This window comes from Leuciscus leuciscus, assembly GCF_965113295.1.
Source record: "Leuciscus leuciscus genome assembly, chromosome: 11".
Classification (NCBI taxonomy): Eukaryota; Metazoa; Chordata; class Actinopteri; order Cypriniformes; family Leuciscidae; genus Leuciscus; species Leuciscus leuciscus.
The window spans coordinates 25,628,752-25,654,921 of record NC_138735.1 but is presented as its reverse complement, the minus strand read 5'-3'; the positions used below and the strand labels follow the sequence as shown (position 1 = coordinate 25,654,921).

General features: G+C 36.6%; 1 protein-coding gene across 1 annotated transcript in view; it reads right to left on the bottom strand.

Annotated features, from left to right (window-relative positions):
• Positions 1-26,170, bottom strand: part of dpyda (dihydropyrimidine dehydrogenase a) — a 177,253-nt gene that overhangs the window by 90,029 nt on the left and 61,054 nt on the right. Inside the window, exons 9-13 of the mRNA XM_082183654.1 lie at positions 25,609-25,716; positions 24,088-24,257; positions 19,293-19,503; positions 10,378-10,562; positions 5,904-6,119 (exon numbers count right to left, since the gene is read on the bottom strand). Coding sequence (XP_082039780.1) covers positions 5,904-6,119; positions 10,378-10,562; positions 19,293-19,503; positions 24,088-24,257; positions 25,609-25,716 — 890 coding nt within the window. The remainder of the gene's footprint in view (positions 1-5,903; positions 6,120-10,377; positions 10,563-19,292; positions 19,504-24,087; positions 24,258-25,608; positions 25,717-26,170) is intronic.

Below are 26,170 nucleotides of genomic sequence, written 5' to 3'. Positions count from 1 at the left end.
TTTCCAATGCTGATTCCAGAGTCGAAAAACACCTTAGTTGTTTATTTTCTCATCCCCTCCCCTAATGCGCGCCAACTGCACAGAGGCACAGCGTAATCACGCCTGATGAGAGAGGTACGTGGAAAGACACATGTTAGTTAAGCGGGAGGTATGTGCGAGATGGGGACGGTCTGTCCTCCGTCGCCGCAGACGGCTCCTCTGCATTACAAAAGCTTCTTCGGGATGTTTTCCCTGAGGGGAACGATCTGTGATTAAACAGGGGGCGTGAGGACAATAATGAAACATTTTAGAAAGCAATCGTGAGGTAGTTCTCGGTCAAAAACCTCTCGTCAACAACCACTTTAGCAAAACAACTATATAGAACATGACTGAATAGCGTCATGTCTCAAAGAAAGCAGATATTATGAAGCCTGAACTAGATTTTTTTTACATTTCTTGAATGATGCCAGAACGTTGTTATGTGGATGCTAAGGTGTTCTGAGAGGTTTTTAAAGTGTTGCTTTGTGGTTGCTAGGTTGTTTCTAGGAGACTGCTTAAGCGTTTTTTTGCCGGGATTTTTTTTTTTTAAGTTGCCAGCCAGCGCCAGCGCCAGCGCCAGCATTTTTGATAATTTTCACAAAACAGAGATTCTAGGCCATCAACACCTCCAAAGCTTCAGTCCTATACCTCTTGCTGGGTCGACATTTCATTCGGCAATGTTAGGCAGTTTTGATATATATGCTGTTTAATATTGATGATTGCGTTAGTTTACATGTGCGCAAGCAATGCTTCTATCGCTTATTTCTGCTTCTTCTTTGCGAGTGTTTTGATCCAGAGATTCTGTACTCTTTCAGAAGATGTGCGATAGCGCCCCCTACCGTATAAAAGTGAAAACATGAATTTGCTGGAAAATTCCGTCAATAGCGGGGAAGTGCTGTCATAATTAATTAAAAGACATTTGTCATTCTGCCTATGACATTTTTCATTTTTCTTTTTTACAGAATTTAAATGTTTATACATTATTTTTAAAAAATATATTGAAAATGAAATAAAAAAATATATTTTACATTTGTTTGCCAAATGAAAAATCATACCTGATGATATGGTGATAGATCAATGTACAGTATCCGCCCATGTTTGATCATTTTGAGATTATCTGCATTAATTGTAGTAAGTAAAAGAAATCTGCCATTCTATCTAATTGTATACATGTTCTGTTCTCAAATATTTGAAAGAAAAAAACAAATTTGTCTACATCTTATTTGCCACGTTAAATTATATGATGAAATATATCTGCATTATATGACCATCATGCACACTATATTTCGGTATCATCCTTATCAAGCAACATTAATTAGGTTTGTTAAGCGTGCGTGTGTGTGTGTGTACCCTCAATAGAGTTGTGCTAGCCTCTCTCTCTCTCTCTCTCTCTCTCTTCTTCACAGCAGGCCAGCATGCAGCTACGGGAGGCTATCCATCTCTCCGCTTTAACTCTGTCACAGAGCTGGAAGTGCAGAAATGGCTGTGTCACTTCCAAATACTCTCAAGGGACCCCATCCCAGAATTCTCTCCTGCTGGTGTGAAATGGAAATGAGCCTGAATACAGTGCATGCTGGGTTGTGCCAATCTCCAGCTACAGCGAGCGCTCTAAAGGAACTGAAACAGCTCTCCTTAGTACTAGTGCAGCAAAATTAATAGACATGTTTCTTTTCTCTTCATTTAACACATTTATATGAACCTTTCTGCGTTTAATCAAGCAAAAAAATAAATAAATAAATGCTCTTCAATAGTGCCGTTTCAATATTGAAATTCTAGTTTAAAGTCAATGTGAAATCAAATAAATATAAATAGTGCATCCATCCATATATACATATGACTGGATTTGTTTACTGGACATTACAACAATAAAATGGGTTTACTTTTCAGATACAGAATTTGTTTTATTTTACACCAACCCAACTAAACCGGTTTCTCCTTACAATCAATCATACATGGCGGATCCATGTCAGAAAAGGAACAAATATAGTATGTAAATAAATAAAAATCAAGTCCCTTTCACAGCAGACTGAGTCTAAGCAGTGAGATACACGCTTGATGAGAACAAAACCAACGGAATATCTCATTATCCCACCCTGAGACCTGTAGCCCTTTAGCACACGAAACACTCATTTACAGAGTTACACATTACCAGCGCTACCTATTAAACACTCAAACCGTAAGAGGGTGTGGACGTGTGTATTGTGAATGCGCGCGTGAGGTTCGTGACCTTTAACCTTTTCGTTCTTGATAAAAAATGCTGCAGTTGATTAAATCCTGGTCGCTAATTAGCAGAGAGACTTATAAAGCCATTCTGTAGATGCTGAGAGAGAAAGTGAACAGTGTGTGCGGTGGAGTGATGGGACACATCACACTTCATCTGTGTTACCATGGAGCTTCATCCAACATTTCTCATTAAATTAAAAACCTCGATCTGAGACGTACAGTAAATGTGTGTGTGTGCGTGTGTGTGTGTGCGCCCACAAATGGGCCGGCTTCCCCATGCAATTTCTTTTGTTTCAACTGCGGTTAAAAAGTTGAGAATCCGTCTTAATACGTCTTCATATTTACTTCATTCAGATTTGCCCACTAAATCCTCCTACGCTGAGGTGAGAAGGCATGTTCAAGAATAGACTGATGTGCAGAGAAAGTTTCGTAAGATAAAGTTAAAGAGTTTAAGAGCTTTCTGTGGTGGGCGGAAGTCTGGCGGGTCAACAGCAATCATTCCTTATTCTTCTCACGTGAAAGACACAAAGGAAGACCAACTACTAGTGCACGAGTATGTAAGCCAAGCTAAAACTGGCACCTACAGGCCTCGTTTGGTGTGCTGTTAATCAGGTTAGCTCCAATTACAGGTGTGACTTAACCAGACTTGACCAGTCAAAAAGCTAATTGGGCTCAGTTGCCTTTGTATCCCGGCCTCGGCCCTGGAGGTAGCCTACGAATCCTTCTCTCATTCCATAATTAGACCAAATGTATCAATCACATATCTAACAGTCCTGTAATTGGTGTGATGCATTCAACTACAAAAAAAGTGGCTCGTGAAAAATGGATGTAGGGCCAACTGGTCGTGAGGAAGACAACATCCTTTGCCCTCTTTTTCAAGCGAGTAGCAAGAAAACAACACGCTTTCATATGCCATACAGTTCATTAATCCTAATTAACGGTCACAGAGCTTTGTTAGGCAGTTCTCCACCGGTCTAGCACGCTAGCAAGCTAATTAGCGACGCCGAGCACAAACGATGAGAGCCAGAAGCGTGAAGATTCTCATATTTGTAGACAATCCTCTGAGCATCTCAAATTCTATCAATAGCATAAGCCGGTAATGTTGCGATAGGGGGGCCACCGATAAAAAATAAATAAAAAAGCACAGGATATTAAAAAAAGAGAAATCCCCTGTGTTTAAGGCGGGTGATAGCGGCGTAGCGGCTGTTCATTCGTATTGACATTAAGAACTTCTTTATCTTTTTTCCCCAAAGAAAAGCCCCCTTACAATCTTCCCCACTGAGCACACAATAAAGAATAATATGATTTCTGTTTACAGAGATATCAGGTGGTATTTCGGCATATGCTGGCGGGCGATGGATGCAACAGTATATTACAGCCCAATCTGGCATCTACAAATGTCAAGAGTGAAGCAGGACTCGGAAGAGAATGTGGCGGGGGTTTGGGTGTGGGGGATCCATTTGAGCAAGGAAGTTCGCACAGACAACTTTGCGGGCGACCAACAGCCGTCCACTTCCTCTTTCAGGCAAGAAAGAAGGTTTTCAGAGCGGGAAGATAATGCGATCTTAAGCAAAATATCCAGATGGTGCACCGAGCTCCCAAGGTAAACCGACGCCGGCGCAATATCCAGCTTCTATTGTAACGTTTCGAGACACCTCTTCCCTCCCACCTCCGTTTGTCTCTGGAAATAAAAAGCTGACCTTTTCTGAAGGGCCGGCGCACAGTTTATAAAAGCAGAAATGGAGGCAGGTGACAGGCGTCTATAAAAGAGGAACAGCTACATCACTCACTCACACATCAGAGCAGGAGAAACATCATTTACACACTTCACATGCTGTCCCTCACTGTCTGAAATCAGCCGAGTGCCGAGGACCATGGGTCGGAATAAACAATTTGACTCGATCTTCCCCGCTTCTGCCTCCTGTCAGTAGCATATGGAACTCGCTCCGTTACTATAGTGATATCTATCATGGGTTTGACTGCTTGCTTTTTATTTTTAATCTTGTTTTTTTTTTTTTGCATTTATTTATTTTCTTTTAATATCCCTAGTGCTGCTAATGAGTGGAAGGCAGCCAACACAGAACAAACATATGTTCCTGATTAATACTGACATTGCTAATAAAAGAGAATATTTAAAGTTAATAAAAATGAGTTTATGAATTGCAACTGTATTTTATTTTTCAATTATAAGTTTGAGTCTATAACATAGAAAAATAAAAGTAATAATAATTAAAACTGTTTGAGTTCATGTTCATTTTAGTAACAATATTCAAAACAATTCATAATCACACTTAAATAGCTTTAAGCACAGAATAAAGACGGAGGTGAGAATAACATCTGTCACGGTGTCATATCACCTTTCTCTCGACAGATTCGTCTGTTAACTGTTCTTTAATTAAATTTAATGAAAGTCTCATAAAAATAATACTAAAATTGTTACCTGAGAGATCGGATGAAACACGAAGGAAAGCAAGAACACGAACGAGATCTCTCATGATGTTTCTAAATGTGATTAAATGGAGTGCAAATGCTTTTATCATGCTTTTAAGATTTGTCTGTAATATCACGTATCTCCTCTAAAGTTTCAGAAGAGATCTCAAATCAGGGCTCAGATTTGTCAAGACATTGCAGCCTGCAAATAAAATAAAAAATATGAGCTTTTGAATATTCAAAGCAATATGAAATCAAACAATGCTTATCAATTTCTTCCAAGACCAAATGATCTGATTTTCTGTTTAACACTGAAGTTAAAAGTTACCTTTGTTAATGCCTTGACAAACATTCCTACATTAGTTTCTCATTTAATATGCTGTTTCAAATGGAAATATTATAACAAATATAAAAAGGGTACAAAAATAGTGAATGCTGTTTCATGTTCACCTTAATGCTACAGATCAACGCTCTTATTCTGTCATCAATTATTTGATCTGTGTTCATTTTTATTTCTCCAAAAGAATCTGAGAAGAAACATCAAAGACAATGTCAGTACTTAAAATTTTAAATTAGAACACAATTAAATTTCCTGAGGCAAATATTTTCAAACTAGTGTTGTTATTACTAAAACTAATAACAATTGTTTTTGTGAATTAAAAGCTGAAATAAAATAAAATAAAAATATTACATGAAAAACTTGACAACAAACTGAATTAAAATAAGTTGATACTAAAATGACTAAAACTAAAATAAATCTTAAACGAAATATATAAAAAGCAAATTAACTCATTAAAATTAAAAATGCTAATTAAAAAAAAAAGCTATACTAGTATATAAATACTTTAATTGTATATAAATATAACTAAATTACTATATTATTAAAGAATACTGTTTCAAACTGGAATCCATCAGCCGTCAGAGAGCCTGAAACACGACAAAATGAACATATATTTAAATATATATATATTTTTTTTTAATTACTCTCCAAAAAATGAATATGACAATTTCCATACATATAGAAATGTTACATATATACCAACTAATGGGGATTGTCATATCTTGTGGTATCCAGTTCTTGGCGTTAAGAGTTAGAAAACCCTGATGTATGAAAAAGCAACCTCTAAGCAATAAGATTTAATTCTGCGGCTCTTATAAATATATAACGAAAATATAAAACGAAAAACCACTATAGATTGATTAGCATTATGTGTGCAGTTCTTGCTAAGTACCTTGTCCAATGAAAACGTTTTGGTGAGGGCGAAACCCCAACCCTGCTGGAAGGCCCTGCGGATCATGGCGGCGCTGGTGGTGGGTGGAGCGCTGGCCAGCCCGAACGGGTTGGGGAACGTGATTCCGCACATCTTCACGCTGATGTCCACCGCGTCTATGGGCGAGTAGAAGAGGGGCAGCTGGGGCGAACCGCTGACCGCCTGCCCGAAGATGGACTGTAACGACAAACAATCACAGCACACGTGTAAGACTTCAAAGGCATTTTCCTACTTTATGAGGAGACAAAATTGGCCGCTCTGAGTTCCCAGCGGAAAGCTCACGGTCGTTCTGAATGCACGTTTCTGAAGGTTACTCTGGTGTTGCGGTCTGCCACACGTGTGCATTTAAGGCTACAATGATCGTGTGAGATTGCTGAGTGTGTTTGTGAGCAGCTTTGTTTATCTACTCACATCGTGGCACAAAAGCAGCAAACAGCAGTCATACATCAGCTCTCTCTCTAATGAGCCTCACGTTTATCAAACACGTATGATTGCCCTTGTGGTGATGTCACAGCCGCATAATGAACGAGGGGGTGTCAAGTGAAGAGAAAATGAGAGCAGGAACATGACAGCCCACATCCTCCACAGAGAGTCCTCGTCACGGGATGTTTCTCTCGCTATCTTCCTCTCTCTCCCCGAGACAAACACTGCCGAGGGACGTTCCTGAACTCACTCGGGCCCTGACGGATGTGCTGGAGTTGTCAAACACTTTGTACACCAGATAGATCTTTGGCAGATGATATGCTATTGATTTTTCTTTTTTCAGAAGCACTTAACGTAATTAGCCTCTACGATTTAAGAACAAAATGATCATTTTGAGGAGTGATTTGCACATCAAAAATTCTGTCACATTCACTCACCGTCATGTCGTTCCAAAACAAAGAATCTTTTTTTCTGAGGAACACGTAAAGAAAAGGTCTGAAGACTGTGTTAGTTGCTTTTTACATGCAATAAAGAAACTGGACCAAAACTATCAAGCTTCAAAAAGCACCATAAAATGATCATAAAAGTAATTGATATGACTTTTAAATATGATAGGTTTGTGTGATAGATAAACAGACCAAAATGTACTTTGCTATACCCTTCAGTGGTCTGTTCACCACAGTGACCGGATCATTGAATCAGTGAGTTCAACTTACAAACTGATTCATTAATGAATCATTCACAGCAGTTATGTGAACTGAATCAAATGATTCCCTGAACAGTTTTGACTTTAAAGAATGATTCACTGCTTGATGACTCATGAATCAATAAAAACTAGGGTGATTTTCAGGGAATCACAACCTATATTTCAATCTGTTGGTCACACAAAGCTGTTGTATGACTTCAGAAGAAGCTGAATATACTGTAGTGCATGATTCATGTGAATCATTTTTCTTATACATTTATATCAGTTTTTTTGTTTGTTTTTGTCAATTCAACATATCGAATAAATTCATATTTCATTCTTAGGTGAGCTAGGGTGCTTGTATATTTTATGTAATACATTTAAGATGAATAAGAAGATATCATAATGGTCCTGACTTAAGATGGGTTCTTTCTCAAATCTATTTGCATAGTGAATAAAAGGCAACAGGTTCCGGAAATAAAAATGTACATTTATTTTCTCAATACGGCAATTGGCTTTTAAGGATAACTTATAAACCTTTAAAGTCAGACCTACTGTAAGCTCAGAGGTTGTTAATCAATGGTATATGCATTTGTTGAAGCTATCAGCACACATTATTTCAAATTTTTTTTGTAAATAATCATGTTCAAAAGCAGAATTCCAGAATGGAAAAACTACATTACTTTGTATAAATTGATTCTGCAAAGATTAATTGTCTATTTATTTATTTTTTTAATTAAAGTTTGTAATGTTGTGATGTAGCTTGGTACATGGCTTATGACTCTTTGATGAAAATTTTTTTTAAATCCCTTTGGAAAAAATTTATATTAAAAATACAAGGTCTCTGAAAAAGTGAGCGGTCACTGTATTCCTTGCATGTTTTTGACCATTGACAGTCAGCAACAGCAAGATAACTGAAACAAAGGCTAAAAACTCAGCTAACACTACCATTTTTCTATTTGAAAGCACTTTTATTTCCTTCAGGAAACACAAATCGAGTTTATTTTATTGAGAAACACGTGAAACGTATATAAAAACATGAGTAATATTAAATGCCCAGGGACAAGTTAATGAACACACCTCAGAGCTCTCAGGTGGGACTTGTTTTAAACTGATCTGAGAGCTGTTCTTATATTAATCTTGCAATCTTTCTGCAAATGACTCTATTCGTTCCCTCAGCTGCGGTCCATTACCGTAAAAAACAACAACGCAATCTGTTGCCTTCACTCGAACACTACACATGGTAATTTCATCAGCAAATAAACAGTTATCTCTGCTTTGCTCTGGCCACAGACATGGACAGACTATTAACCCCTCACTGACCCACCACCGCTGGAGAAGAGCTGCACTTAACCGTGAGATTCCCCCATATTGAGGTCAAATACCTTCAGGAGTATCACCCCTTGCGTCTAAGAGCACTCAACGAGACATTAGACAGACCATTTACTTAGAATTTAGTGCTAATATGGTAGAGGTCAGATTTCCAATGGCTTCAAGATTCTGGTCAAATTAAATATGTTTTTACCAATGTCAAAAAGTTGTCCATAGTCTTATATGTGAAAACAAGCGCTTATTAGTGTTGGTTATTTTTCATCAACTTTAATTAAAAAAAAATAGTCTCTATTAAGTCTAATAAGACACGTCCTTCTCAGAATTCAACCAATCGGATGACGACTTTGAAACTCCCAAAGTGTTTCCCAATTTTTGTGCTTGAAGTCCGATTCTGAGACTATGTACAATATGACAAGGAATGTGTGTAATGTAAACAAGTTCAATTTAAAGTAATCTGCAATGGAAAAAAAGCAAAACACTCCCTGATGCGCGGCCTCCTTTTGCATCTGCCCATGAGTAAACTGTCATATAGTCATGCAAACAGTCAGTGTTTTGTCACATATATCTCCATAATTACATTATACATGTCATGGCTCTTTAATTTCTGCCTGGATTCTGATGGTTTTATTGGTGCATGGGTTTGATGGGTTTAGCAGCATGAACAGCTACTGCTGTCTCTGCAGGGTCTCAGTCTGCATGTGTGTGTGTGTGTGTGTGTGTGTGTGTGTGTGTTTGACAGGCAGGGGGCCCCTGTAAGCCCCTCTCAGGAGCCCAGGCTGATCTGGCTCAGCTAACGGGACAATCCGAAGTGCTCTCTCTCCCTCCCTGACCTCCCTCCTTCACTCTCCACAGTTACTTTGCTAGTAGCAAACTAATTAAGCCGAACAAGTGCGCATTGCCAGTGCCTCTGAGGTGAGATTTACGGAATAATCCTGTGCGGAACAGCGTTCTCGCTGTGTGGCCCCGGCGAGCGGCTCTGAAGCCACAGGAAGACCATTGTCCTACCGCCCGCTATAATGCTAATTTATTCCTTATTGTGCTCTGATTACTCATAAACATACTCATATTGAGAGGCTTTTGTATCCAGCGGTGTCACAGCTCACTCTTTGTAGAGCGCATGTAAAGCTCTCATCTACATAATTAATCAGCACTCCAAATCCTCCTTTTCCATTGGGTTTTGTGATCTTAACACGGGACATAATCAGGGCAACATCTGTTTCGGTCTCATCAGCACAAAAGCAAGTGTTTTCAAATGTGAATGTGTCGAGGAAATGAACTTGGGTGTGTGTTTACGGTGCCAGATCACAAAATATTGTCATTTGGGCAGCTGACATGACATCTCACAGCAGGGACAGCAAATTATTATAAATGCCATTATTACCTAATTATTATGTGTGTATCTTGGATAACCTCATCTTAAAGGGTTATTTTGCTTAAAAATACATAGTTATCTTTTACTTATCCTCATGGCGTTCCAAAAACGTGTGATATATATGAAGAGTTCAGATGCAAAAGCCTCTAAGTGCCATGTGAAATTTTCTTCTAGAATGATAATTTTTTATCAAGCTTGTATATTTAAGTTCAGTAATTTCACTTAAATTGCAATGAAAATTACCTATGAATTGTCATTTAAGTGAAATTACTGAACTTAAATATACAAGCTTGATAAAAATGATCATTCTAGAAGAAAATTTCAAATTTCTAGAATGACCAATTACAGCACATTTGAACACAAGAGCAAATGAGATTCGAGAGCTACAGCGTAAAGGAATATTTTCATATTTTCGAGACGCAAAAACATATGGCTTCTGAAGACTTGGTTTATAGTGTATGAGTCATATGGAGGTCCCAATGCTTTTATGGTTTATTTTTCAGGGTTTTTCACTATATGCAAAACAGCAGGTCAGGTATTGTGCAAAACATTTGGTACATCACATAGGTGACAAATTTCATTTTTGGGTGCATTATTCCTTTAACTTCTTTCCTGAAAAGTACCTGTAAGTATGTGTGCATGTGCCAGGAGGCCTGTTTCCCATCATTGACTGCTTCTACTGTGGTATTGGCCAGACCGGCCACATCGCCCCCAGCGAACACCCACGGCTCACTAGTCTGCATGCTCTCTAGGTCCACCTCAGGAAGCCCCCATCTGTTTAACCTGATGGGAGCCATGGCCTCGATCACTGCAGAGAGAGAGAGAGAGAGAGAGAGAGGGAGAAAACTGATAAAGGAAAGGGTAAATTCATGAGAGGAAAGAGGCAACATGGAAAAAGACCTGCGGAAAAAGAAAAACCTGATAGACTGAAAATGGCAAGAAAATAATATGAAGTCACTGACAAGACAAATGGCGAGAGTTCCCCCCTCCCCAGTGGCGTTTCTTTTTCTTTTTCTTTTTGCGAGCTTAATGTAACATCTCCTGGAGCATTTCATTCACTGTTAGTAACGTTAGCAGGAAGATACTCTGTCAAACTGATCTACATTCTGAAATGACCACCCCTCCTCTCTCTTGAACACACACCGTCCATCTTCTAAAGGCACGGCTGCTCGGCATGGACTGCGTCCTACATTTATCAATGAAGAAAATTCCAAATACAGATCTAAGGACAGGAGGCCCAAGATTTATTGCACATTATGAGGATTACTAAGGACAAATGAAACTCCTCTCTCTCCTTATGGAGTCAAAAAGTCAGCTGTGTATCGGACACTGTTACTAAATAATCACAAATGAATGTTATCATCTATGGGAGAATTTGATTAATTAATGTGATTTTATACAACCTGAAATGGTAAAAATCTATATGTAGAATTTAATTATAAATGATTGCAAAGTGTTACAATAATATATATATATATATATATATATATATATATATATATTATATTATATTATATTATATTATATTATATTACATTACATTATATTATATTATATTACATTACATTACATTATATTATTTACATCCATGATGATTCCTGATGGACCAGAATATTTAAATATGATTTTTAATAAAGTCTTGATGCCCTGCCTTGTGACCGTGTCTGTTTACACAGTATATCGAAATCTTTTATTTCCTGTTTTCCACGATATGTCCCCTTTAATAACAGACAGCAACAAGAATACACACCAACAATCAGATTTCCCAAACATTAAAAATTCGAAATGGTGTATAAACTCCAAACACCAGAGCCAAACCAATACTTCTAAGTAACAACAAATTGAGTTTTCCTCTTCCTCCTCATAACTAAGCTTTCGATTTTCTTGCGGGCGATTAAAGAGACCGGCTGACAGGAAGTGATGTTAAGATCTAAGTAGGCTGGCAGGTCAGTTCAAAGACAGAGAGGAAGAGAGATTGGCTCCTTCACTTGACACTGTGCCTGGTATCCTGATCGTCAACACTTTTTCTTAATCTTCTTCTCTATTATTTTCCCCCCTTTATCTCCCCTCTAATGTCTAGAGTTCTCTGCAATTGCCTAGACCTCTTCAACAGCTTCATGTATCCTATTTCAACACACACGCTAACAGTGAGTTGTTTTTCTTTCTCTCCTGTCCGCTGTGGAGAGCTAGTAGAGTGTGTCAGGCCTCTCATAGCCCTCAGAGATCATTCTTAAGTAAAGCAGCAACTCTCTCTCGCTCTCTCGCTCTCTCTCTCTCCTCCACACACTCTACCCATGGGCATTCTCCTCACTGACAGATGCAAATTGCAAAGGTCCATTAAGCAGAGGAATCCACACTGGATAAAGGAGAGGACGGGGATTGCGGACAAGCACACTATAGGATAGTAGCTCATTCCATCAGAATGACTTCCTATTGGTCTCTGCTGCAATGGCACACATTTAGTTTGTGCACAGTTAGTTAGTAGTAAGTTAGTTAAACAAACCATTTTTAATTCTTGTTAATCAAATCAAGGAATGCTCTGGGTTAAATAGAATATAAAAGCATAGTTCACAGAAAAATTTAAATTCTGTCATCCTTTACTCACTCTCATGCAGTTCTAAACCTTTATGCTGTGGAACACACAAATATATTTTTTTGAAGAATTGCTCATATCAAAATTTAAATTAATGTTTTTTTTTTTTAATCATTTTAATGTATTAATTATTTCATTTAATGTTGTATAATTTTTATTTTATTAATTTCATTATTTCATTTAATTTCATCATTTTATTTTATTTCATTATTTCATTTTTATTTCTTTTATTTTCATTTTATGAATTTCATTTTATTTCAGTATTTCATTTCATCATTTTATTGTATTTCATTATTTCATTTTATTTCAATATTTCATTTTATGTCATTTATTTATTTATTTATTTATTTGCACATATTTTTTAACCTGGAACTGTAAAAGGACTTCTTTTTGTTTCCGAACAATGTCTAGGCAACATAATGTGTGATGCACAGAATTTATGAAATTAAATCAAGACTTTATATAAAATGCATTCATATTTTTTTTTTGTATTAGACCAGTGCTGATGCCAAATATCTTGACTAATTAATGCTGTTTACTATTGATATGATTAATATTAAATGTACTAATCGAATTACAGCAGTGGTTCACACTCCAAAAATAGGATTTGAGAGCTATACAGAACAAGAACAAGTCTAGTCCTCACATAAAGCTATCATATGACTACAGAAGACCTTGAATATAAACCACTTTTATTGTGCATTTTTGTAATTCTTGGAGCTTGACAATCCCCATATTGGAAGAGCAGCCAATAGACTTTGCAATACATCTGTTTAACTTCCACAAAAGCATAAAAGTCATATCAGTTTGGAATGGCATGAGGATGAGTAAATAAAGACAAGATCTTAAATTATTCTCAATCTGTTCTAATTTACTGGTGTTTCAGTGTATAAAGCCTTGTGTTTGACTGTGTCGAGCTCAAATGCAAGTTGCTGTTCAGTCTTGTGCAGGAGAAAGCAAGCGGCCTCATTACCACTGATGGAGTGTGATTAATGGAATGCTGATGTTTGAATATTCGTCCGACCGGGTGGATGGGGGCGGAGCCTTGGCTGGAGTGACAGGAGCTGGGTACAGAACACTCCATCACAATCCAGCCCCTCTCCCCCACAAAGAAGAGATGGAGGAAAGAAAAAACAGCCAAGTGTGGCGAGGGATCAAATCATCTGTTAGCTCCAGTGGGCAGGCCCGCTAGATTACCAGCCAACTTTTCTAGCCATGTCAGCTGTTCTGGTACCAGCCCTCGACGGCAGTGGCCAGACCAATCTGACGAGGCACTTGAGTGGGCAAGTAATTCATATTTCCTAAATGAAAGAACACAGATGGAAACAAAAAAACCACCATCCCTCAGCATTTTTTTGCACAACTAAGTGAAGGTGCGGCGTGGACGGAACTGAGGCGGTTGCTTGTGTTTTAAAATGCAATATCTGAAATGTAGAAGTACACTAAGATGACAATAAAACAAAAATAGGGGCCGAGATGAACACAGGCATGTACGAACAAGACAAGACAGCTGCACACACAACTACCTCTAACCTCCTCAAAATTATTATTCAATAGGCAAAATTACAATAGCTGGCTTTCGGTCAAGTACACCATTTCCTGCTCCTGCTAAGAGGTGATTTGGTGTGCTTTAATTAACCTTGTAGACTAATTGCTAATAATGATAACCCTCTCCTGCTGAGAAGACATTGCCTGATGTTTAACATGTTGCACAGATGCTGTGAGCAGGTCAGACATTGTACAATAGTGCTAATAATACTTACGAAACAACCAGAGGTGCTAAATTCAAGGTGAGGACAAACTCAGATTACACGCAGGACAAATGAAGAAATTATAGGACCAAAAAGGGGCAAAATGTAAAGGCATAACTGCATTGCTGTGATGTTTGCTGAATAAATGTATATGTAATAATGCTTTCTGTGAAGCCTGTACATATATACATTATACATATACAGGGTCCCTATACATAATCGATTTCAACTCCAAAACCTCTCTGTAGATTTTTCAGAACATATTTAACATAAATGGTTTATACAGCATTATATTTGGTATATAGTAGGCTACAGTCATACGTTTAATTTTAAATATATTTTTAATTGATTTTCCCAAAGTGATAACATGCTTACATGATGAGAAGAAATGAAAATGCGTAATGAAAATGTACGCCTTAAATTCATTCAGTTATGTTATGATTAAAACTCTGCTTGTATGATACATTTTTAGAAAACTGAATAGGGGGGATAGTCTGGAAATGCAAATATACTTATCCAGAGCTGGAAATTACTCAATTCAAATTCCATGGGCACACTTGACTGAAAAGTTTCACATGGCGAATGTTTATGCTGATTGATTGCAATTAGCTTTGAAGACAAAAATACATTTTGCCATTAGGTTTAAAGAAAAAGCTTAATTCAAATATATAATATATATTTAATATCCTTAAAAGAAACTAAATACTATACTTATTACTGAGAACCAAAATTGACCACAATGACTTCTTTATATATGTGTGTGTGTGTGTGTGTGTGTGTGTGTGTGTGTGTATGTATGTATATATATATATATGTGTGTGTGTGTGTGTGTGTGTGTGTGTGTGTGTGTGTGTGTGTGTGTGTGTGTGTGTGTGTGTGTGTGTGTGTGTGTGTGTGTGTGTGTGTGTGTGTGTGTGTGTGCGTGTGCGTGTGTATGTATGTATGTATGTATGTATGTACAGTATATATATATATAAATATATATATGTGTGTGTGTGTGTGTGTGTGTGTGTGTGTGTGTGTGTGCGTGCGTGTGTGTGTGTGTGTGCATGTATGTATGTATGTATGTACAGTATATATATATATGTGTGTGTGTGTGTGTGTGTGTGTGTGTGTGTGTGTGTGTGTGTGTGTGTGTGTGTGTGTGTGTGTGTGTGTGTGTGTGTGTGTGTGTGTGTGTGTGTGTGTGTGTGTGTGTGTGTGTGTGTGTATGTATACATGTATGTACATATATATACATACACACTACCGTTCAAAAGTTTGGGGTCAGTACGATTTTTAATGTTTTTAAAAGAAGTATCTTCTGCTCAACAAGGCTGCATTTATTGGATTAAAAATAAAAACAAAAAAGTAATATTGTGAAATATTATTCCAATTTAAAACAGCTGTTTTCTATGTGAATATACAGTAAAGCGTAATTTATTCCTGTGATCAAAGCTAGATTTTCAGCATCATTACTCCAGTCTTCAGTGTCACATGATCCTTCAGAAATCATTCTAATATGATGATTTGATGCTCAAGAAACATTCATTATTATTATCAATGTTGAAAACAGTTGTGTACAATTATTTTATTTTTTTTACTTCTTTGATGAATAGAAAGTTCAAAAGAACAGCATTTATCTGAAATCTAAAGCTTTTGTAACATTAAACACTACCGTTCAAAAGTTTGGGGTCAGTAAGAATTTTAATTTTATTTTTGGGGGAAATAAATAAAATAAATCAATACTTTTATTCATCAAGGATGAGTTAAACTGATCAAAAGTTACAGTAAAGACATTTATAATGTTAGAAAATATTCTATTTTAAATAAATGCTGTTCTTTTGAACTTTCTATTCATCAAAGAATTTTGAAAAAAAATTGTACACAACTGTTTTCAACATTGATAATAATAATGAATGTTTCTTGAGCATCATGTGATGCTGAAGACTGGAGTAATGATGCTGAAAATTCAGCTTTGATCACAGAAATAAATTAAAGTTTAAAATATATTAAAATAGAAAACAGTCATTTTAAATTGTCATAATATTTCACAATATTACTGTGTTTTTTTTTTTTTTTATAAAATAAATGCAGCCTTGGTGAGCAGAAGATACTTCTTTTAAAAATATTAAAAATATTACTGACCCCAAACTTTTGAACGGTAGTGTGTGTGTGTGTGTATATATATATACACACAATATATATATATATATATATATATACACACAAAATATATATATATTTGTATTTGTAAAATAAATGTATATATATATACACAAAAAAATATTAAATGTATAACAAATTACAGTAATGTTACAAAAAAGGAGTCTTCAGAAAAGTATGATGATTTCCACAAAGACATTAAGCGATGTTACTGTTTTTACTGTATTTTTTATCAAATAGATGCAGCATTGGTGAGCATAAGAGACTTCTTTTAAAAACTGTTTTTTAAAAATCTTACACACTAGCAACTTTAGAATGGTACTCTATAACCAAAATAATTCTCACTGGCATTTGCACCAGATATGTTCTTGATACGCATAAAAGCATGTTGCAGCTGAGCTGATGAAACAGCGGGCTTTAGTTTTAGATAGTTTGTTGTGTTACTGCATACTGGTCAGTGAGTAAACTCATAGCGTGGGTGGGATGAATCTCATTATCGTGAATTCATGTAATCTCCAGTCATCTCTGGAGTCTGGACACTACAGTCTCTCAGTGACATTACACCTTGGGTTTTTTTAATGCAACCCTAATTGAAAATCATAGTGGGTCTGCCCTTTCGCAGCGTGATCTAATTAGTGGACTTCAAAATCCACTAGACTAGAAAAAGTTCTAGTCTGTCATCAGCCATGAACACACTGTATACTGCAGCCCACCAATAATTAGCAGCTGATTACAGTTATTACATGATTGAATTGTAACAATTTATATTATTAATCAGCTGTTAACTGAGTTCATTTAACTACATGAATGACATGCTGTGATCCTGCCCATACCTATCAGTACTAGAGACCAACAGGTTGGATATAGCACAATTGCTTCAGTTTACCAGAGGGATTACACTAAAATTTGCACTGTAATAAACGGGCGAAATAAATGCAGTGCATTTCGCGCACTGCTATTGGTCACGGTTCAGGGACTTGGCGAACAGATAATTATACGGTTGAAATGAAGATGGTGACTCTGGCGCTGGTGACTCTCACTCTAATGGACGCACAGTCTCTCTCTTCGCCCTGTAATCACGTCACTAAGACCGTCCAGGAATAATTTTGGGGTTGTAACTGCGGGTAATGACTTGCGTTTGCTCCCAGAGGGTTGACTGCAGGAGCTCAATGCTAATCCATTCACACTCTGCGTTAAGAAGATTTCCAATTGGTAACAGCATCAAACTCATTCATCACCACACTACCATCAAAGACAAACACATACAATCTTAACACCATTACAGCAACACATCAGTTAAAAAAGTCTCTGTGTTGTCTTGAAATGTTGATGTTTGGCAAAAAAAAGTATGGAAGCCCATTTCCCAAAAAAATGTGAAAGAAAGTTTAAAATGAAAACTAAAAGTAACATTGTGTGATATACAGCTGTGTGACATTTAAAGATATTAAGTGAGTAATATATAAGCGAGTAATATAATTGTGAGATATATCATATTCACAATACACCACAATTACTAGAAATTAAGTAAAAACTATGATATATATTTATAAACTTTCAATTGTGAGATGTAGTCACAGTTATGAGATATAAAATAAAAATGTTGATATTAATTTGCATTTGAGATCATGAGAAATAGTCAAAATAATGTTTATAAATGTAAAAGTTCAATGTAAATTATATTATATCTGTCATTATATAATGTGTTAATGACTAAATTAAAGTTATTTAATAATGTCAGCAATTAACCCTACCAGTAATGTGTTCTATTATAATATTCAGCTAAATTAAATATTATAACAGAACACATTATATTGCATTTAATATTCAATTATATATGAATTTAATTAATATTATAATTATTAGATTAATAATATTACATAATATAATACACAATTATATTATGTTAATATAATGAAACACATTATGTATGTATACAGTGATGGTATGTGATGGTCAAACTTTGGTTACACCTTATAGTAGATTCATTCTCCTAACTATAAGTAACTTTGCAACTAGATGTCAACTAACTCTCATTAGAGTATTAGTAGACTGTTAGGTTAGGGTTTGGGTTAGTGGAATACTCTAATGAGAATTAGTTGACATGTAGTTGCAAAGTTACTTATAGTTAATAGAATGTCAAAAGTGGACCATCAAACTCAAGTCTTACCCAAACTTCACCTACTGATTTCCAGACTTTCTGTGATAAGAAGTGAGTGGATTAGCAGGGACCTGGGAAAGTTGGTCAAATTTACCCTTGTACCCTTCACTACTTAATCAGAGAACACTGGTGCGGCAGGACAGCCAAGCTAATTCACCCTAAATCAAACGAATAAATCCCTGAAACAACACCAACAACATGGGCCTCATCCATTTGGAAATGGCAGGCGTTCAGGGCACTGATGGGTTTACTTACAGCATAATGAGCTCGAGTCCAATCCACAAACACTGTTTAGACTCACTAAATTTACTGAGAGACATTAGGTCTGTTCCAGCACCTAGTGACTATTCCCAACATAGGAGGAATCCTGAATAAAAACTATTCCTCATAAGTAAACAGGAGAATTAAAAATTAAAAATTCTGGAGAATTCTACTTGAAAAAAATAAAAAATAAAAATCACATTTAAAGTCAGCATGAAATAAAAATGGAAAATTCTTGTTTTTGTATGGAATATTGCAGTGTTTATTATAAATGCTTTATCCATGCACATCTTTTTTTTTTTTTATGTTTATGTATGTGCCCTTCGTAATATTTAATAAACAAAATTCCTCTCCTTTTTTGCAGCAACATCTCATCTCTTCTCTGATGATGTGTTTACTGGTGTGAGGGCGGGGCAACCTGTCACTCACATGATATCGACCACAATGATTCAACAATCCAAACAATTCCCAAAGGACAAAATAAAGACCCGCCTTACATTTTTTCTTATACTTGAAGCCGTTTCACTCGGATATGCGTCACAATAAGAAAGAAAAGACTATCACAGGTTTCATTTCATGCTGACTTTAATGACAACTTTGTGTTTATCTGTAATAAGAAACATACAGTACCTGCGGGGTCGTTCATCAGAGAGCCGAAAGCACTGATGATATAGTCGGCCTTCAGTCGTATGATCTGCTCCTCATCCTCCAGCCACTCTCCCGATTCAGTTTGCTCGCTTCGGCAGAACTCCATTCCATGGACCCGGCCTCCCTTTAGCAACACCTCACGTGGAGACAGGAAGGGCAGGAACTCACATTTCTCCTCCTTGGCCAGCTCCATCTAAACACATCATAAAGATTACAATTAAGTATCTAACTATCTAATCTGTACAAAGATTCTAGCTAGATAACAAATCTTTTCACAGAATATCTGAAATGTCTCCGGATACACATTTAACACAATGAAATAAATATGACATGAAATGTTTGAAATGATTATCTCTGCATAATGCTTACTCTTTCACATACAGTACTTTTTTAAAAATAGCATGCAGTATACAGCATGAAGAGCACAGTGTGCAGTAAGCAGTGAGCTAGTTTGAAGAGAATCTTGCTGTGCAAATTAGTTGCATTTAGTTACATTTAGATAATTGCCAGCTAACTGAATTTACAAGAAATCCAATGGTACAGACATTTGAAGGTAACTCAACCACCCCCTTGAATCGTGAGAAATGCACACTTAGTGTTGTCCAAACATTTGCATCTTATAAAAAACTTGAATATATATGCACGCTAACATTTAATAGTGGTTGGGGTCAGTACATTTTTTTGAATGTTTTTGAAAGAAGACTCTTATGCGCACCAAGGCTGCAATTTTAAAAAGGCAGTAATACTGTGAAATATTATTACAATTTAAATTAATATCTAAAAAAAAAATAATATACTCCTGTGATCATTACTCAAGTCTTCAGTGTCACACGATCCTTCAGAAATCATTCTAATTTGCTGATTTGGTACTAAAGAAACATTTCTTCTTATTATAAATGCTGAATAAAAGTATTCATTTCTTTCTTTTATTCAAATCTCACTGACCCAAAACTTTTCACAAAAAAAATAAAAATAAAAATATATTGGACCCCATTGACTTGCATTATAAGGACTTGCATTGTAAGACATTTTTCAACATGCATTATCTTATTTTATGTTCCACAGAAGAAAGAAAGTCAAACCGGTTTGGAATTACATGAAGGTGAGTAAATGTTGAAAGTATTACATTTTTGGGGGAACTATCCCTTTAAGGATGTTTCTGATCTTAGAACTGATCTGAAGTGCGAAGTTAGCGGCAAGCGCACTTAACAACAAACAGCAAAGGTCACGTCTTTTATCCGGCCATGAGATAATGAAGCGTGTGATTATGAGAGCGGTGTACCTCGTTAAAAACATCAAGTGCGACTTGGTGGAAGCACATCAGAAAGTTTACAGATTTTCAGATACAGATTATCTCTCCGATAATTTTTTTTTTAAAACAGAAGAAAAAGGGCGGCTAAATCACCTGAAAGAAGCCCACCAGTTTTGCGGAGGGGGCCGGTGGGAGGAATGTAGTCGTGCGGTGACAATTCTATTTCCTTATTACTAAGTTTCCATAAATTGACTCAGTCCACGTCAATGCACAATCGAGCACTCTGTTCTGATTATATACGCCTACAGGAGCCTTAAACTTAATATAGCTTATAAACAGCTCTAATGAGTTGAAGATGATGGCGGCCGTATTAGCGGAGCGTCTTCACTGGAGAGTGTAAACAGATGTGAATAATTACTGCGCTTTAACGTACTTTGTCTTAATGTGGTGGGCGATGTGAAGAACAATGTGTGAATCAGACTTGAAGGTGAAGTGTGTAATTTTTCGGATGTTAAAATACTTTCAAAGTCCACTTTCAAATGTGTTGTAAGGGAGACTTGAATAGAACAGTAGCTGCTTCCATCCATGCATTTTAATGTGAATTGTGGGTTATTGCATAAAAAAAAACATTGGATATAAATGCAAAAATGCAAATAGTTTCTAAAAGCATGTATAAAAACGTTTGCACTCAATTGAGGCAGATCTTTTTTTTATCCCATAAGAAGACATGTGCAATAAACTATGATGGAAACACATTTATCGAATAAATCCATCAATGCGCAACAAAAAACTCACGTGGCCTTTGCCTCAACAAAGGATGTGATTGGATATCTTGAATATCTTGTTATTCTGAAATGCCTGAGACAAAGTCTGTCATCAAAATGATTTGGTATAATGACCTCCCAGAAGTGTCTCACACAATTGCATTGGCAAACACCAGGCATCTGAATGCAAGAGGACATGACAGCGTTTATTGCGCTTCATCTGTGCGCTCTGAGGTGCAAGTCATTTATGACGTACGGAAAAAGAGCCACAGTGACTTCCCCGATTGCAGCAACTTTGATTTTTAATGCAGATATTTTGCGGCAGTTTCCCAAGAAGTTACGATTTTGTTCTTTAGAACACATGGGATGGAAACATTATTCGCTAATGTTTTATACAATATTCCAATTTTGCACATAAGTGAAAGGGGCTGTGTAGAATTCAGAAAGCCAAGAAAGTTTCCCAAAGCCAACTATGGATGCAAGTTCCGTCATTACCAACACAATTCAATGGAACTTGCGACGTTAGTTGGCTAATGATGCTTTTGGGAAACACACCCCAGAAGAGCTCTTTCGGCATTATCCTGAACATTGTACAAGCATTCGTTTCATGTGAACGGAAGAGAGGCTCTCTGGAGCGCGTGTAAATCTGCGCATCCTTATGATTTTAACATAAAAAAAAAAATCAGTCCACAGGCTTTCATAGACAGCCTAGGAAGTCCGGGACTCGTTTATTAAAGGGATAGTTCACTTTGAAATACATTTTTGGTATGTTTTAGCTTACCTCAAGTGCATCCAAGATGTAGTTGTCTTTTTTTCCGCAGTAGTTTCAATTTTGATATTTTTAGGTCAAACCGTTCTTGTCTGTCAGTCATATAATGCAGGTCTATGGTCACTTGTCTCAAAGAGCATGCACAGAGTCCAAATTAAAACAATTCCCCGTCGTCCAAATTAAACAATTCCCCATCGTAAGTACACATTGATGGCCTAAGACACGAAACGAGCGGTTTGTGTGAGAAAACGAACAGTATTTATATCGTTTTTACCTCTTATACACAGCCATGTCGAAGTGAACTGATCTGACGTGTGTGCAGACTGGTGCATAGATATACACACACTAGATGTCGCCTTGTCTACGGCAGTTCATTGGAACGAATGTCTTTAAGGCGACATCTAGTGTATCTATGCACCAGTCTGCGTACACGTCAGATCAGATCACTTGGCTGTGTACAAGAGGTAAAAACAATATAAATACTGTTCGTTTTCTCACACAAACCGCTCGTTTCGTGTCTTAGGCCATCAACGTGTACTTACGATGGGGAATTGTTTAATTTGGACGACGGGGAATTGTTTTAATTTGGACTCTGTGCATGCTCTTTGAGACAAGTGACCATAGACCTGCATTATATGACTGACAGACAAGAACGGTTTGACCTAAAAATATCAAAATTGAAACTACTGCGGAAAAAAAGACACCTACATCTTGGATGCACTTGAGGTAAGCTAAAACATACCAAAAATTAATTTCAAAGTGAACTATCCCTTTAAGTTCCGTTACAAGCTGTTCACACATTAACAATAAAGAAGCGATTAATACATGAAAATTCTTCCCTATAGACCCTTTGAATTGACAACTTTGATTGGAAACATTGATGCTGTGGCTTTTTTGCTGCTTTGCTCTGACTCAACCAATGGTGTGATTTTGGAGGCGGGGCTACCTGTTTGGAAAACATTTTTCTTTTTTTAAATTATTACAATTATTAGATTATCAGACATTTTACAGTTGTACCCTGGCATTTAATTTTTACTTTGTGAACTTCATCAAGCAACGTGTACTTTAAAAAAATTTTTATAGAAAGACAACTTTATGGGCCAGCCCTGTATCAAAAACATAATGATGAAAAAAATAACTTCCCTCAGTACATCTGACGTACATATTTCACAGCTTTGTCTAAATGGAGCTGATCATGACACGTTTAGCCGGCTGGCATCATTACCAGTGTGGAAGCAGGTATATAGCTCACTAGAGAGCCCTGTGTGTGAGTAGGACAATTGACAGTAATCTCCCCCTGAAAGCAAAGGCATGTCTGCAATAAATGAGAGTGGAAAGGCTTAGGAGCGGTGTCAGTGGTCTAGAGAGCGAGGACACTCTCACAGAGGCTCTTCATAAATCTCTGCTTCACACTTCTCTCGCACCAAATATTAATAAGCTTCACTCTGCAGCCTGATGTTGACTCTCTTTCTCTCACTTCCTGACTCTCTACTTTCCTTGGTCTTCTACTAGTTGAAATTTATTTTTTGCCCAAGTCCGAGAAGAAAAACTGAATTAAAAACAAATTTTTATTCCAATTAGAACTCAACAATGAACTTTAACTTTTCTCTAGTTCACAAAAAAAGTGAATTGTTACAGTAAACAGAAAACTATATTCTAAACCATCTTTGGAAAGGAATACAAAAAAAGGAAAGGGATTCTTCCTGCATCCAAAATAAAATAAAATAATAAAACAACTGTCATATTTCTGTATTTATTGACTTTTATTAATAAATTAGGCTACATCCTAAAAATAATAAATAGTAAAATAATATTTTTTTTAAAAAACATTTCAGGAAGGGAAATCTGAATATTTGGAGGTCTGTCAAAAAGTTTTAAAATCCCTGTCATACATAAAATATCAAACCAAGATGCATCTGTGACCAAATGATGACATCTTTTTTCAAGAATATATTCCGTCTTCTTTCTGGCATTATCTTCCTTTCTCCTCACCTCCTCTGGAACTGCTCTTATGTTGGTGAATCCCTTCCTAAAGGCCACAAACACACGGCGGGCGCCGCAGCGGAGGGCAGAAGTAGCGCAGTCGAAGGCCGTGTCTCCAGCGCCCAGAACGATCACGGTACCACGGAGATCCGGCAGCGCTGACTGACAACTACACATCCCTGCAATCCGAGGAGGAAGAGGAGAACAAGAAAGAGTGAGAAAGAGAAACATGAATTCTGACTATAGAACAATTCTCACTTACCGGCTCAGCAGATGCTTGCTCGTAAAGCGCTGTAAAATTGCATCTCGAAACCTCACAGCACGTCACTATCAAATTATTCTGCTTCCACGAGAGCCTGGTTCACTTCATCTTTTCGACTTTTTTTTTATGTTTATGATTTCATATTTTTCCCGGAAATGTCCTTGTATCAGTAATTTCATACTCCACACCTGTCGTGGTGCTGCTTTTATTTTTAGATGTGATAAGGGTGGCTACACCTATATTAAACACAGTGATCTCAGCATGCGATAACTCTCAGAATTCGATCCGTTCAGCTGCTCCGAGGTTAAAAAATCTTGAAAACTTGACCAGTAATTTTAAACCATGCCACTGATTTAGCCTTTAAAAAACACGACAAAATTAACCCCATTTACACAAATAACTTTAAAAAAAATTATATAACAAATGAATAATTAATATAATAATTATTATTACTAAATTTATCTGATACATTTTTTATCAATGTATAATAGATGTTATTTTTTATGACTCTTTTCAAAATCATTCATAATAATCTTCCTTGAGACTAAAGGTAATTGCTTTTTTTTTTAAGGCTGCATTCAGCCACCTTTTGGTTTAATGTGTAAAAATATCACTTTTACCAAAAGCATTTGCTTAAAGGTCTGCAGCATTTTGTTGAGATTCTTGTAAAGATTCAGTTCCTATTTCATTAAATCCTTGGCCAACTGCCTTAATGCAGCAAGTAACAGTAAGAGGTACAACGGCATATTGGATTAAGATTTATTCATTACTGAGGTTTTATTCATTCAATCAGGTTCTTTCCCCAAAATTTCCATTTTCATTTGATTCTGATGCCAATATCATGAGTCTAAACCCCATTAATCTGAGGAGCAGGAACAAAAACTTCTCATCATTTCTGTTCAGACCATTTTTGTTCTCCACCCATTCTTCAAAGTATGCCTATGAATAAGTATAACATGGTTGAAGCCAATACAAGCACAAATAGGATCATCTGCAGAAAATCTCAGCAAGGGTAAAATATTACGGCGATATCCAGAACGATAATAGTCGCTCAAATTATCAAAGTTTATGATTATAATATAGTGCATAATGGTACTGAATGATTAGTCATGGTACTTCAACAACAAAAACCAATGGTACTCTTGATACTTTTTAGTTAGCAAGGAAGCTTATATATAATAACTTGGACTCAGATGGTCCTCATTTGTGTTGCTTCAGGAAACTTTGAATCATCAGGTGTGACAGACGGATTTCTCAAGTGTGTTCACCTGGTTTACTGGCTTTCGCAACGAGGGGGAGAAAGTCCTTGGACGTATAAAAGCCCTGTTCTGCGGAGAGGCCATCGAAGAGCTTGTGTCTGTTAGCTTGAGGTAGACCTGCATCAAATCAGACACATACAGTATGAGCTTTAGTTAAATATCTACTTTACAGTCTTAAAGTCTAGATAGATAGATAGATAGATAGATAGATAGATAGATAGATAGATAGATAGATAGATAGATAGATAGATAGATAGATAGATAGATAGATAGATAGATAGATAGATAGATAGATAGATAGATAGATAGATAGATAGATAGATAGATAGATAGATAGATAGATAGATAGATAGATAGATAGATAGATAGATAGACATGTATAACAAACAAATCTCAAAAATAGGTATCCGAGTTAATGACGTAGATGAAATCTCACATCCGCAGATACACATTCCAGTTTCCATTTCCTCCCTATGTTGACTTCTTCCTGCCTCTAATGTCTATTGTGCATCAGATGCCCGTCCGAATGTTTGCCACTGTCTGGTGTCATTAACATCATTACACATAATCA